The sequence below is a fragment of the Psammomys obesus genome, unplaced genomic scaffold, assembly GCF_907164565.1.
Source record: "Psammomys obesus unplaced genomic scaffold, mPsaObe1.curated_primary_1811, whole genome shotgun sequence".
NCBI lineage: Eukaryota > Metazoa > Chordata > Mammalia > Rodentia > Muridae > Psammomys > Psammomys obesus.
The window spans coordinates 3,450,808-3,467,147 of NW_026585580.1; the positions used below are offsets into that span (position 1 = coordinate 3,450,808).

General features: G+C 40.7%; 1 protein-coding gene across 1 annotated transcript in view; it reads left to right on the forward strand.

The window, feature by feature from the left end:
* Window positions 1–16,340, forward strand: part of Lmbrd1 (LMBR1 domain containing 1) — a 94,422-nt gene that overhangs the window by 14,607 nt on the left and 63,475 nt on the right. Inside the window, exon 3 of the mRNA XM_055606150.1 lies at window positions 428–488. Within this exon, the coding sequence (XP_055462125.1) occupies window positions 428–488 (61 nt within the window). The remainder of the gene's footprint in view (window positions 1–427; window positions 489–16,340) is intronic.

The window sequence follows — 16,340 nt, forward strand, 5'->3', positions numbered from 1 at the left end:
CTGCAACATTAGCCCTGCCTTTCCCTGCATGTATTTTTGTCCTACCTTCCTATAGTTCTGTGAATCTGCTCTGAGCTTCTTGTGTGTGTGTTTTTTTTAAGCCTGCTGTAAACATTTTGTTCTCTTTTTCCCTCCCTGTATTTTATTTCCAAGACTGTAATTTCTTCCTTGTCACAATGTTGGACAGTTTTGAGAACTCGCTCCCGATTGTCGGGGTTTGCCCAGAAGTGTGTTGCCGCCATCTCAGCATTTGTGTATTTGACAGCTGTTTGCTTATTTGCCTGCTCTCATTGCTTGTAGAGACCTTACTTTATTTGAGCTGCTCACAGATCCCAGAGATGATAATCAATCAAGCCAGATCTTAACTCTGCACATTAGGCAAATCGTTGCTAAAGCTAATATGCTTCTTGTTTTCTTTTCTTCCTAGGACTGGGCTAATACCAATGTCAGTGTACAGATTGAGGCCACTGTTATGTATGGCTACTACAGTAAGTATCATTCAGCTTCATCTTCTACTTGGGTTGCCAGTTAAATTTAGAGTAAAACTACATGCAGACTCTTAATTTTGGTATGATGTATGAGAATATAGTTTTGAACACCGGAATAGGTAATATGCATTTGCTCTTAATATTCTAAAACATTTTAAACCACTTTGCTTTAGTTTCACTTGTAACACTTCTTGAGGAGTGTTTAATGAAGCTACTTTAAATCGGTGGTGTTAAACCAGCAGTTTTCCACACTCATGCTCTGTATTTGATTCTTGTGTTTTCTAGCATTCCTTTTGTAAAGGTTGACAGTGGTAGCACCACAGGGGAAAACCACAAGCTTTCTCCTACTCTGCCACTTTAATCCAGGGGTCATGGTTGCTTGGTTTCTTTGTTACTTTCTCCTTCCATTTCAGTATTAGATTATAAAAGGCTTTACATACCTGCCTAAATGCTTCCTTTCATTTGAATACTCCCCAGCATCAGGCTGTCATAAAAGGTATAAATATATATCTAGGAAAGGGATGTTATTTTTTTTTAAGAGCAGTAAATCAAAATGTTGAAGATTTTCATAGGACATTGTATTGGAAACTGAAGAATATACAGACATTTTTTTTTAATGATGAAGTTATTTATTTTACTACATTTATTTGTTTGTGTGTGTGTGTATGCTATGTTTTTGGACATGTTAGTGCTACAATATGCATGTCAGGTCGGAGGCAACTTGTGGGAGTTGATTCATTATTTTCATCATGGTATTAAACTCTGGTTGACAGAGGTGGGGTCAAGTACTTTTACTCAATGAACTATCTTGCTGGCCTTGAGGGAATTATTATTATTATTATTATTATTATTATTATTATTATTATTATTATTATTATTATTATTTCAAAGAGGCTCATTGGATTTGAATTTAGCAGTTTTGGTTCTTTTCTCCTTATTCATAAGAATCATGAAATTCTTTTGGTTTAATTAGTTTTTAGAAGATTTTTATAGTATTGTTATAGAATTTATTTTTATATTTTGAAGCTTGAGGAACATTGTATTAGAGTTTAAGAGGAAAACATAGTACAGGTTAGGGGGAAATTTCAGAAGCTGCCAGGGCAGAGGAAGAAAAAGTAGTGCCTTTTAAGAAATGAAAAAGCCAAAGAATAAAGTTTGCAAGGAATAAATAAATAGTTTGCAAGGAAAGAGCCCTACTGCCCCAATATAGGGGCATTTAATACTATTTATACATATATTAAGCATACATTATAAAATATAAATAGTTCTGTGTTAAGTTAAATTGCCTTTTCACAACAAATTATTTGAAAGATACTAATCACCTTTTTAAACATTGTTTTAAGGACTGGGTCTTTAAAATGTAGTCACCACCCTGTATATCATATGACAAGGTAACTGAATTTGCTAATGAAGTTTGAGCCCAGGAACCAAATCTTATCATTGAACTTGAAGGCCTCTGCAGTGACCTTTTGCTACTAAGGTCACAAGACACATGTAAACCAGTTTATTACTTCAGGTAGACATTTTTTTTTTCCAAAATAAATTTCTTTATTTTTATTTTTTTTTTATTTATTACAATTTATTCACTTTGTATCCCAGCATGTAGCCCCCTGCCTCATCCCCTCCCAATCCCATCCTTCCTTCCTCTTCTTCTCCCATGCCCCTGTTGTGCCAGATTCATGAGATTCCAAAAGACCACCAGGAATCAAGTCCCTTGCAAAACACATGAGGATCTTTTTTATTACAGGCTAGCTTGGGCTCACACACCCTCACTGCCAAAGCGGTTGAGAGCCAAGAGCAGCGTGCTCAGGTTAGGTGGGTGATTTAAGGATTCCAGTCCCTCCTAGCACACCTAAAGCAGGGGGATTCCTGCCTGGCAAACGTCTCTTGGTCGAAACACAAAAGGGAATGTTGCATTTTGAATTGATTGGCTATAGGAAGTCCCCCAAGCCATTAATATTTTGGCTTCTCTTGTTTGGCTGTCCTAGGGGAGTGGGGCCAGTTTCCTAGCAACTGTACTTCTAGTGGGCAAGAAAAGAATGAAGTAAGCCTGGTTCTTCCCAGCAGGCAGCTGGACATGTCTCCACCTTCATTCAGGCTTGTGCTTTAAACTTTAAACTAATACCCACTAATTTTTAATTTTTTGGCCTCTTACCCCTTTCCTTTTTAATTTTATCAACCCACAAAGAATATTTTAGTATATTTTTCTGATCTTTCTAAGGATATTCTGTCCTCTCAAGAATAGAGTGCCCTGGTCTCATTTGAAATGAGGAGGAGACAGAGGAGGACATGGCAACCAGGCCTGAAGAAAAAAGCCACATGCCTTTGGGGCTGTGGCTGAGTTCTCTGCACCAGTTAGGGTGTGCTGAAACATAAAATGTTTTGGTGACTAAAGCTCTGCATCAGATTGCATGCTGGATTATCAGGTCCTGAGTTCAATCCTGAATGTATGTACACACATATGCATATATGTTTGTACATTTGAGTCAGTAATTTACAAAAAGAAATTTGAATGACCATGAAATCTAGATGGGAAAAGTTACCTAGATAATGGTGACAGTGCTTGTCTTCTCCATTGTGCCTATGACCAGCCTTGACTCATTGTGGCTCTGGCTACCAGCCTGAGAGAATTGTGCAGCTTCTACAGTAGTCAGGGTAACTCTGGGAGGAAAAAAATAGGTCATCAGAAGTTGCCTACCCTGTACTTTCAGGGTTTAGATTGGTATTTTGTAAGAGGGCCTTTGTAAGGTGCTCTAGGAATTGAGACAGGTTTTCAATCTTGTTCTGAATGACCTCCTGGAGCTTCTCATAAATACCTGGCTTAAGGGCAGCCTTGCGGAGACCAGCCAGCACGCAGAACATGAACTGATCTTTAGCTAGAATGCCTTCTGGGGTATTATAATCCCATTATGTATCCTGGTCAGGCACTGCCTTAGCCCCAACCAGGTGTGCTGGTTTGTTTGGTGAACCTCATCTGCATGCATTCTTGCCCATTCCCAAACTCACCTGCTCTCCTCAGATAATAGGTTATTGGTAAGAATCATATATATATATATATATATATATACACACACACACACACACACACACACACACACATGTATGTATTATGGAAGGCAAGATTGAGTGAGATATTGAAATTCTTTAATGAAAGTAGAAGGATTGGAAGGTATAGGATCCTAGTCTCTTTTGTACTTGAGAAAGTTCAGTTAATGAGAAGGGAACATGCACCCTAATTAAGCCATCCATACTGGCTACCTCCCAAAAGGGAGGAATTGAGGCTAGTTTATGCTGAGTAGAAGAAGGGGGCTTTGCTATAGAGCAAGAGCAGGTATTAGCAGAGCTAATAGCTTTTGGTAGAGTGAAAGTGGGTGCCAAAGTAGGACGACTAGGACAGCCTGTTGCTGGGGAAGAGGGTTGAGGGTTCTGGAGAAGCCAAAGGGGAAGAGGGGGAAGACGCCAGAGCTTGAGAAGAAGCCAGAGATTGGGAAGAAGCTGGAGGTTGAGGACAGCAAGATGGAGGTTCATCTGCAGGGTCAAAGATAGAGAACTCTTGAGGTTGAGACTTTATAGCTAGAAGAAGTTGGGTAGGAGAACAGGAAGAACAGAGAGAATGTTTAGAGTGGAGAAGAGAGAAAGCTTGAACATAAGTTACCTCCTTCCATTTACTGGATCACTGACAGCAATTAAAAAGATCCCATAAAATATTGGGATTTAATGTGCCATTAATTGGCCACTTTGAACCATTATCTAAGGAATATGTAGGCCAAGTTTTATTACAGGTGCATATGAGCTTAGAGGCCTTTAACTCAGCTCCATGCATAGGGTTTTAAAATTCTCCAGAAGACATCCAGTGGGGATGCTGGAGGAACGGACAAATGGGCAGTTCCCATTGGGAGGGTAGGAGTTAGTGACCTGCCGGAGGCATCCCAAAGGCAAGGTTGGACTCAGTAGAGAAGTATGGCCCTACCTGATCCAACAGCTCAGCAACGTTGGACAGAGGCCAAGGGCACAGCTGCCTGTAGAAGACATGGTTTATCTAGCACTAGGATTTTCATAGACGAGCATGAGTGGGGGGGGGGGAACCATGCACACAGAAGGGAAAAAAAATCTCACCCAAGGGAAAGAGGAAGCCCTAAATGGAAGTCAGCACAAAGGGTCAACCATGGCCAGTGAAGACCATGGTTTGGGGGTTCCTTCATCTCAGAAGGTAGTAGGAAGTTGCCAGATGCTCAATGGTCAGTCTTCCCCTACCAAGAGAGGCGTTTATGCTTACAGATGAGGGGAACTTACCAATCCAGCGCCATTGTTGCATGCAACAGATAGCAATCTGGTTTCTGGAAAGTGGGTCATGGGAGGATTTGAAATAGGTTTTCAGCAACGCCAGTGGGGTGCTGGTACCAAAGCAACCACCACCAGGCATGACCAGCATGACCACTGAAAGTGTCTATTCCCGGCCAGTGCACCAATGTTAGGAGTGTGCAGCAAAGTTACAAGGTGGGATTCCCAAATCATGCCACGTGACTGGTTCCACGTGGGGCCACAGATGCTTTCTCTGGTCAGGGCAGGAGATAGAGGGGATGGTGGTGCAAGTTCTCTTATAAGGTGACCTAGAGCATGGGCAGGTCATTTCAGGCAGTCCAAAGGTGGCCTCACAGATGCTTGGTGTCCCGTTTGTGAGGGTTCGGTGCTGGCTGTAGAGTGCTTACAGATCTCAACAACCATCCCTAAACCCAGCTGTTTCTTCTGAAATGTCAGATCTTACCAAGTTGCCTGTTTTTGGATCTTAAGATTCAAAACATCCAAGTCACTGTTTTTAATATAAAAAAATAAAAATTAATTAAAAAATAGAAATGAGGAGGAGATAAGCTTATCATTCATAAGAGTAACATGCCTTTGGGGCTGTGGCTGAGTTCTCTGCACCAGTTAGGGTGTGCTGAAACATAAAATGTTTTGGTGACTAAAGCTCTTTATATTGCGCTTATTAGTCTTTGTATTAATATTATATTAATAGTCTTTATATTCTCTTTATATTGCGCTTATTAATCTTTGTATTAATAGACACCGTAGATTATTTATCTATCTATTTATTTATTTATTTGCTGGTAGCACATCAGTTACCACCCTCATCCGTGTAAGTTTATGACTGTCCAGTGGTGGAATTATCCAGGGTCAGGGTGTCATAGGCAGGGAAATAGGAGAGCAGGATTCCAGCTGTCAACCATATCCTTGTCTCATAATGTCCTCCAAATCACACAGCATCACTTTGTGAAAGTTGGCGAAGAGCAGTGTTATCTTCATGGAAGAGAGTCACTTTCCTTGCTATTGGGGAGGGCAATGGAACCAGGTAGGAGCATGGAACATGCTCCTCTGTAGGAGCATGGAACCAGCTGTGCTGTGATCACATGTGGTCTGTGCTTTCCTGCCTCTGTGCACACACATGTACCTGGAGGTGGTCCATTTCCCTCTGCAGGGGCCAAGGCACTTATTAGTCTTTTATTCACAGCCCTGTTAGAGTCTCAGCTTTCCTGGGGTGTTAAGCATTTTATTTTATCTTCTTACTAGACACTGTGGACTCTCAGCCTAGCATCTCCCTGAGTTTTCAGGACCACCTCCTCCCACATTACTTCTGCACTGTGTTGCAGAGGAAGAAACTGGAGTTAGCGATCATGGTGTTAGTGAATGGCAATGCCCCAGGCAGATGTGTGCAGCCTTCACTGGGGCCACTGCTGGTAAGGGAGGTAGCTGCTTTCTAGGCACTGGTTCTGGTAGTGTGACCTAGGGGAATAATTAGTGGTTAAATTCAAACTCCAGTGCAACTTCGAGATCATCTGGGATGTTTCAGTAGTTCAGAATTGTTCCAGAGAGATTCTGAGTTAGTGGGTGTGATAGATAGTGTTTATTAGCAATCTATTAGTAATCTCTTGGTAAACTATTAGTATAGAGTAATGGTTCTGATTCTGAACTTAGTGCTCAGGTTGAGAAACCACAGTGTAAGTGGGCGGCTGTTCATTATGACATCTCATATTCTTATGTGGAGAGAGAATTGGAGGCTACAGACAGTAATATTACTGAGATCTGTTTTAATTCAACTTGTCTTGGAGTGTGTGTTTTCAGCACAAAAGTGATCTACTTGCAAATCATTTGACATCCTTTTCTCCTTGAATATTAAGATTAATATATGCTCAAATGCTTAATTGGTGAGAATTTACTTTGTGAGCATGCTTAACTTCAGAGAGCTGCTGTTGCAGGGTTTTTGCTGGTTCAACAGGTTTTGTAGAGATGCTGGTTTGGGAGATAGGTTAGGTCTGAGTTTATTTCTATGGAAGCAAATTAGCTAAATGATTTACATTTTTAACGCCCTCTTAAAGTAGTTTTATTTGGCTCCCTCCATGAAAATGTTCAGGCATACAAGTTACCTTTTATTGATGGGATTTATACCTTCACTACCTTTTAATTTTACATTTATTAACATCCATTGGTCCAGTTGTACCTTGAATGGCCCTCTTACCTTGCATGATTTTTGCCATTATCTCGTCTTATGTAGCAAATATTTGCCCACTGAAAAATAATCTTTTATTCATTGATAGGTGCTATTATGCCCTGAAACATATTGATTAATATCACCACTTTGTTTATTTTTAAATGTCTTCATGTCTTTTGAAGTTGTAAATCATGGTTATTCAAGTAGGTGAAAATCCTGATTTTCACTGGGAAAGTTGAGGTTGCGCTGGTTATAACATTCTGTCATTGAAGCCTCCTTTTGTCCCTTTCTCCCCCATCCCCTTTTAGTGGAGTCTTGCCATGTTCTCCGAGGCAAGCTCAGCTGTCAGCTCAAGTCAGTCCTTCTGCATTAGCCTGTGGAATAGCTGGGACTATAGCTACACACCACTGTGCCTGGTATCCCATGTCTATTTTTGATAATCTGTGTAATATACTGAAGCCTAGATTACCATTGTTTACCTCTCAGTTATTTTCTTAAATAAAACAAAAAAAGAAGAGGAAATTTAAAAACCGGATAGTGAGTCTCACAATTACAAGAACACTAATACTGCTGAGCTGTTGTGAGGTGTGAGTGTGCTTTTCTGCACTCTTCCCACAGAGCGTGAAAAGCTCTGTCTTCAAAGGTGGGTTGTAACAGGCATTCTACTGCTTCAAGGGGAAACAGAAGGAAGTTTCAAATCTTCTCTCCCTCTGAGGAAGACAGTGATTGCAAGGATAGTTTGGACCCACTGTTGTGATTCCTTCTAAAAGCCAGAAGGTTTACCTGTGTGGGTCCTACATTGTGCCTTAGTTCAGTGTAAGCACAGCTGAAAGGCAGATAGCATCACAGTATCAACATGACCAGTGCCCGTGCTGTAGGAGGCAGTCCCTGTGGGGACACTGCAAACCGTCCTGTCTAGAAACCACATTCTTATAGAGCTTCTGACACATTAGTGAAATTTGAGGGTTTGTGTGTGTGTGTGTGTTTTGCTTTTGAGTTTTTGTTTGTTTGTTTTTGCTTTTCCACAGAAAGTTTCTACAAGTAAGGCTTGCTGCTGCTGGATAGTTCCCAGCTCATGGTCACTACCACTTACTCCTCTCTTACTGAATGAGGCTTTATACAAAGATGGTTCCTGGAACTTGGTATTAAAAAACAAACAAACAAAAAACACTTGAAAAAAAAGTCCCCTGCTGGTCCCTGCCCCTTCACTCTCTAGTCAGGGGGTCTTTGATCCAGAGACTCCACCTCAGGAGATGTTCTTGTACCCAAGAAACTTAAGGATTCATTCACACCGTTTTTGGTGTTTCTGTTTTTCTTTGGTGTTTTCATAGTTCTTTGCAGTAGAACAGACTGTTTTTGTGTGGTACATTTATTTTAAGTTCTGCTTGGTTTTCCATCCTTGTCCCTGTGTTAGTCACTCTTCTGTTGCTGTGAAGAGACACCATGATCAAGGCAACTCTTAAAAAAGAAAGCGTTTAGTTGGGGTCTTGATTACAGTTTCGGAGGTCTGTGGTCATCATGGCAGGCAGCGTGGCCGCACACAGGTAGCTGAGAGTGGGCCATTCTCATTCAGACCGCCACAGTCCCTTAGCTCTCGGTCTTTAACTGTCCTTAACTGTTCCCGGGGTTTCAAATTGACTGGGTTTGTTTGCTTGTTTGCTTCCTGTTTTTTGTTTTGTTGTTGTTTAGCGTTCAACCTTTTTAGAATTATTATTATCATTTTTATACTGTTTCCTTTATTCTCGTGGTTTGCCTTAACCATACTTGAACATCTGGCCTGGCAAAGCCAATTCTTTTACTGCCTCCTGAGAGTGTCATTTAAGTCCTTGTTTGAGATATTTTTTTCAAGCTGATTGTTTTGGGTTTTGCACAGATGTAGAAGTTATATAAATGAGAAATTCCCAACTTCTAAATGGGAATTCATCAAATGATTTTTATTCTATTTATCTATCATTTTCCTTTGGTGACCTCCAAATACTTTCTCCTTCTTGGCACTGGCTACTTCAGGTGACAGTGTTTTGTTGGTTTTTACTGCTGTATCACTGTGCTCTAGTTTATTAACCATGTTAATGTTCATGACCACAGGGCTGTTCTTAGTTCTTGGCTGATTAAAGCACATCTTCTAAAAAGATCTCCTTTGGATACATTTTTAATAATTTGTGTTGAATCTTTTTACATTCTGTGAACGCTCATGTAGTACAAACATATGTATTTAATAACTTTTTTTCTGTTAAGCAATTCTGTAGTAAAATAGGAGTGTATCAAAATATATACATATCTAAGTAAGCTATGGAACCAAGGGAAGATAAAGTGGACCTGGAAGTTTCAACTCCTGTTTCATTATCAGATGTTGAGTATCTACGAGAGTTCTTGGGAAGCTGAATTTTCTACTGGTTAGTTGATGATTTGTACCTGCAGTCCTTCCTGTATGTCTGTTTACTTTATTTGATGTATTTGTATGTATGCCTGTTTGTCTGTATATGCACCATGAATGTGCATGTGTCTTCGGAGGCATCAGATTCCCTGGACTGGAGTGACAGGTGGTTGTGAGGGTTCCCAGTGGAGCAACTGTTCCTAACTGCTTCTCAGTATCTGTCCATCCTCTTCATGTGTATTTTGAATTTAAAATTTGTCTTGTGTTGCCTCAACAGCACAATGAAACTAAGTCATTTATATTGAACAGAAATGTATAGAGTTTGGGAACTCTAAGTATAGTGAAGACCTTTCTACTGTATCGTCCTGTGACAGAAGACAAAGGGTAGGAGAGACCCGTCCTCTCAAAACCGGCATACTCCTGAGGTAATGGCACCGTGTGTTCATGAGTTGATAATGCAGGCATCTTCCATCAAACCCTGTCTTTTAGCACTGCTGTATGAGGGCCCCTGTTCCCAGTAAGAAGCTTTGGGACATATATTCAAGGCTCTTTAGGGTACATAACTCCTAGAATCTAGTTTGGAAAGGCCCACGGGACTTAACCAGAATTTTGTGACTTCTCTCCCTGTAAACACTGATTAAATAGTACCAGTCCCATAATATTAAGGGCGTAGACACATGTTTAATAACAAGTGTATGTTACTGCTGTCGTTTATTCAAACCCTGTAAGAGAGTGGTGGTGGGGAAAGTCAGTATGGAAAGCCTTAGCCTGCCATCTCCTTAATTTTCGTCTTTTTGACCCTTTTTTATTTTGGAAATGCCTGTGATAACGTATTTCATTGCTTTCCCAGACAAAATGCAAAGGGGAAGATTGGCTGTTTGTGACCTAGGACTATAAAGTCCTCTTTGGTCAGACAGTGTGCCCTGTCCCCTGTCTCATCACCTCATTTTGAAAATAAATTTTTGTCAGTCACCTAGGTTATTTCCTAAGTAGTTTCCCGGTACATTTGCTCACCTCCGAAAAGAAACTGTTTCCATTGTCTCTAAGCAGAAGCCAGGAAAATGGAAATAGTCCTCAGTTGTGTGATCTGCAATCTCTGACTGAACAGACTGTCACTGTGTCCCATGGACTCACAGACCTTCCCACACCCCAGATTTTGAAATCTTGCACTTGTGAGGTCTCCTGGTTGTTTTTTTGCCTTCTATCTAGTGCTTTATCTCTAAAGGATGAGTACCCCAGGTTTTAATATTCTCACCTGTTCTTTATCTCGTTAATCCCTTGCTTGCTTTATACTGCTTAATCTTCAGAGCTGTTCTTTCATCGGTGGTTTGACTCAGTGCAATCTACAGGCCAAACTGCCAGATTCAGATCTTGGGGCAGATCTCTCTTGAACTTCATTTTCCTGTGTGCAGCCATTGCAGAAAATTCTACCAGGATGTCAAAGTCATTTCAGATATACCCCATCTAAAGTGGCTGCCTCCCAGTTTGCTTATCCTTCTGATTTCCTTGGTTGCAATGGATAGCAACTAGAGGAATAGTTTCTTCCTATTAAAACCTTGGAGACATGACTATTTCTGTTTTCACTTTATCTGCCAAATATGGCAGATTTTCTTATGCTTGATCATCCTAATTAATTCAGAATCTTAACTAGTGCTCACTACCTTCTGGCTACTAAGATGCTTAAGCTGCCATTGTCTCTTTTGGGTTATTACAGCAGCTTGCTAATACATCATGGTACTAGTCTTTGCCCCAAAGTTTTCATAATGGGGCTGTCAATATTTTTAGCAACACATGATCCTGTCCTCATCTGCTCAGACCCCTTTTTTTCATACACAGGAAAAGCAAGTTGTTACTGAAATCCGTAGAGCCTTACATGATCTGCATTTTTCTCTACCAAACCTTCCTGATCTTATTTCCCACAACTCAATTTTGTATGCAAATGCCTAAGATGGCCCATAATACACACTCTCTCTTTCTCACTTCTCTCTGTCCTCATATCTGTACCCTTATGTGGCCTCTTCCTCTTAAGTGCTGAACCTAGTAATAGTAATTTGCTAAAAGCAAATGCAGCATACTGGCTTGAATTCAGAGGAATAACAGGAATTGCCCAGCACTAAATATGTCCTTCCAAAGGCATGCGCAGTTCCTTCAGTGGGGACCACTCTCAAAGCTTCGTCACCTCCTAACAGTCCATATAGATTTTAAATCTATCATTGGATTGAACTATTGGTTAGGTCAGAGCCCCCATGATCTGTTTCTGGAAATTCCTCAAGCATACCCAGCAGTGTGCTTTACGTCCCAACAGGTGTCAACTGGGAGCACAGATATTTGTGAAATGAGTATTTCTTTGCCTTCTAACATAGGGCAGCTCATTGAGTTTCCCACTTGCAAATGGAAGAAGAGATTATTTGAATCATCACATAAGTTTAGGGTGGGGTTTGCCCATGGCCAGGAAGAAGATTGGCAGATTGTCAACCTCCCCCTCAAAAAATAAAAATAAAAAACTGGACTGAAATTCAACAAAGCCCCACCACTGAAATACTTTGGAAACTGTCTAAGGTTGACAGAGTTTGAGAATTGCTGCAGAGTTGGGGTTGTATTTTTCCTCTCCCTATCAGCCCCACCCTCACACCCCAGCTTCATTTCTGGTGATCAGCCCAGCAGCCCAGGCCACAAAGGCAGCAGAAGCGGCTCATTCTGTGCCTGGGCACTCACTTTGAGTAGTACTTTCTAGGCTTTGGCTGATCACTGACTTACTCAGACTTGAAGGCAGCCACTAGCAGACAGGCTTAGAAGGGAACAAAACAAAATGGGTGTTAAAACTGGAACAAGACAGTCAAATAAAGACACTTGGTGGGAATGAGATTTGATAGCTTTAGGGCAGACAGTGATTGTCAGGAGCAGCATCCTTCAGGCAAGGCAGCAGCCTGAGAGTGCTGTCCAGAGTCCAGGCCTCAAATAGGATTGTGTCAAATGTCAGCTTCCATGCAATTATGAAGAATGCATAGGACCTTGCTAAGGAATCCAGCCATTCATCAAACAGTATTTCTAAATGTGAAATTTAGGCTGCAGACTTCAGAGCAGCTACTGTGAACTGATTCAAAGCAGAAGAGGTTTAAAGAATTAGAGGGAAGTGAGACAGATGGAAGAATTTCAGAAAGGAGCTAGAAACGATTTCAAAAAGAACCAAATAGAGGTTAAGGAGTAGCGAAGTGAAAACTCTGCTAGAATGTCCTATTGGTTGTTTGACCTGGCAGGAGAAAAACCCAGTGAACTTGAAGGTAGGTGACCTATTCTGAGGACCCAGGGAGAAGGAAGGCTGAAGAGAAATCAGTAGAGTTCCAGAGGAGTGTGTGTTTTGATCAGGCTCCTCTCAAAAGGAAAGGAGAAGGAAGAAATGTTAGAAGACATTATATAACCCAGCCCACACACTTAAGCTCAGTGCAGCTCAAATAGGAAGAATAGAGAACCAACCTTGAAACAGCATAATTTGAAAAATGTAATCTAACACAAAGGTGAAAAGAAACTGAAAGTGGGGAAATTCCTGAGAGCATTTGTGAGATTCGCAGGCAGCTCCTTACATGAAGCAATGGACAGCAGAGGGAACTGGAATTAAGTAGTCCAGGTCCTGAAAGAAAATGTGTACATTAACTGAGAATCCTGCGACACCAACGTTATCCTTCAAAAGTGGCAAGAACGCAGACATTCTAAGGCAAAACTTGAGAGAATTCATTGCTAGCAGGCCTTCCTCCCAAAAGATGGGGAAGGAGGCCCTTGAGGATGAGAAGGAATGACCCCATACTCACACAGATTCACACACGCGTGCACACATGTCATCAGAAAGCCTTGGTAAGGGACGTGTGTAGTGGTTAACGTAAAGATTTGTTTCTTTTGATGGACAGTGGTGCACGCCTTTCATTCCAGTTCTTGGGAGGTAGAGACATTCTGATATCTGTGAGTTCGAGGCCAGCCTGGTTTACAAAGTGAGTCCAGGCTTGCCAATGCTACACAGAGAAACCCTGTCTGGGGGGGAAAAAAAAAAAAGGATTTTTTTTCTCTTTCATCTTTATAAAAGATTCAGCATTATATAAAGCAGTAATTAGAACCCTACTGTGGATTTACAGGTAGTTGTGAGAAACCAGATGTGCTAGAAACCAAACTTGGATCCTTTGGAAAAGAAGTCCATGCTCTTAACTGCCATGCCATCTCTCCAGCTCATGAGAATAGACAGCATGTTTTAAAAATATATTTCTCTGTATTATGGGACTGTTAGTTGGAATTCAATTGTGGTAAACTAAAAGAAGTGTTTAACTCCTGTTGCAACTACTAAGAAAAATCATTCCAAAATATGCATTGAAATAAATCAGAAATCAAAATGTATACTAAAAAACAAATAATTAAGTGAAAATAAGGGAGTAAAACATAGAAGCTGTGGCTAGGAGGCAGGAGTGATGATGAAATGCAAAGGGAAGCTGTAAATATATCTATTAAAACCATATTAAATGTAGATGACATAACCACTCCATTGACACTAAACAGATTTTGGCATAGAGAATTTTAAAAAGGTCACTTCTAATAAATTTATCCTCTGATAGAGTGCTTTTCTTCAGTGGTGCAAATAACAGATTGGAAAAATAGATTCCAAAGATTGGAAGAAGGTACCATATAAATAGTAATTAAAACAGTTGGAATAAGTATATTAATATCAGACAAGATGAACTTTAACACAAGTATTACCTGAGACAAAGAAGAGCTTTTCATTGTTGTTAAAGGACTAGTAAAAGATATAGTAATAATTATTATTAATATATTATTGTTAGGACTGTAATTACATAATATGCCCTAACCTATAAAAGTATCAAATGTTTAAAATGAAAGAATAGAATCCTGACAAGCTGTGGTTAGACAAAATGTATTTGGGTCTGATTCATAGGTAAAACTTTAGTAATTGGATGTCATGTGTATTAATTACCCTCAGAACACAGGAGACAAACAAAAACTGATTGGCTTTTTGTGATGGTGTACACTTTTAGTTCTATTTGGGAGACTGAGCCAGGTGGATCACTTGAACCCATGAGTTTAAAACACTAGTTTGGATGCATAGAGAAACTCCCACTAAAAGAAAAAAGATAATTGCCAGATAGGAAGAAAATAGTTGTAAATCACATGAAAGGGAGTGCACATTAATAATATAGCTTATTAGTCACTAACAACACAAACTCTTCAACTAGAGATGAACAAAATATTTGAATTGGAATTCTTACCAGTGGAGATATAGGAATGGCTAATTAATATATAAAATGCCAACATTATTAATCATTAGAGAAATATAGATTATATTTCTAGAAAAATAAACAGTGTGTCAGCTGGAATGGCTGCTTATCTGAGGCTGTCTACTAAAATACAGCCAACTTAGTGGCTTACACAAGCAAGTTCTCATGAAGACTTTTGCCCTGGCTCTCAGCAAATTCTCACTGTCCCTTTTAGCAGTTTGTGTACTCTATTGCTTCTTGCCAATTTCTTTTTTGGGGCAGAAGGAGAGGTCAGGGCGCCAATTCCATCATACATTTCACCCTCATGCGTCATCTAACCTGCTTACTTCCCCTACCTTGAAAAACTTGTAGGGCTTCAATTTTGGGGGGCAGTTCCCTTCATAACATGTCACCCTTTCCATTCATATCCTTCTTACACACGAAGCAGATTAGTTCCACCCTGTAATTTCACAGTGTCTTAACTTGTCACACACAGACCCTGAAGACTGAAGTCTGAAAACTCATTCCAGTGTCACATACATTAGATAAGATTGAACTTCTAAGTATAGTTCCTCTTGAGGCAGAATTCTCGAACTGTAGAACCAGCTTAGTGATCTACCTCTGCAAATACATATACCATTGGCCATAGGGATAAGATAGAATTCTCACTTGGAAAAGAATTGGAGCAAAGGGAGCAGGAGTTAGAGCATCTGCGGGACATCAGAGCAGACACCACTGGCCCTTGGGGCTTCAGAGATTGTCTGTCTTGGTTTGATGCTATCTCTACTGCTGGGGAGCAGCCCTCCTGATGGATGCACTAGGATGAAGGTCACAATTCTCCAGCCCTACTGGGGTGTCCTTGGACAGCTGCCTGGTGGACTCCAACACAGAGAAACTTGGGCAGTGGCCTCCCCCAAATCAACCTTGGATGCAGCTTTGATGACCTCTGGCTAGCCTTTAGGGTCATTATTCTCAAGGGGTCACACACTTTCTCACCAAACATCTGAATGATCTATTCCTATAGGAGCTGAAAAGGCCATCAGTCTAATGTCAAGTCATCCTACCTCCATCCCCTTCACGTCAACTTGGATGTGTTTATGCTGGGTGGTTGATTATGTTCATGGCTTATAACTACTCAGCAAAATGGTTTTGAATTTGGGGGCCACCAACTGTTCAAGTCCATAGCAGGCTATAATACATATATTGTAGAGTATAGAGAAAGTCTTCAAATGCTGCTGCTGAGAATGTAAAATGGTACATTACTTTGGAACGCAGTCTGTAATGTTCTCAAAAAGGTTAATCTGCGATGTGAGCAGTACTTCCACTTCTAGCATCTGCCAAACAGAAGTAGACAGTGCCCACATAAAGCCCCGTGAGTTCACAGTAGCTTTAAGCAACGAACCCAGAAGTCTAAAAGCTGGTGGGTGCTTAATCCAATGTGTGCCCACAGGGTGGACTGTATATTCAGATATCTAAGTCAGAGATCAGCAAGACCCAGGCCTAGGCTATGCCTGGCCAGGTGTTCACTGGCCTGTTGTGTCCGCTATCAATGCTGCAACTTGGATCCTTGCAATAGAGATGCACAGACTGGGAAGCATGCTACTCACTATGTCGGCGTTTGCAGAACAAACACCTCCTGAACTTAGCCAGATGAAAACATCTTGCATAATTCCATGTGTGTGAAATATCCTGGAAAGCCCAATTTCTAGAGACAGTGGTTGCCTCAGGCTGGGAAGGAATGG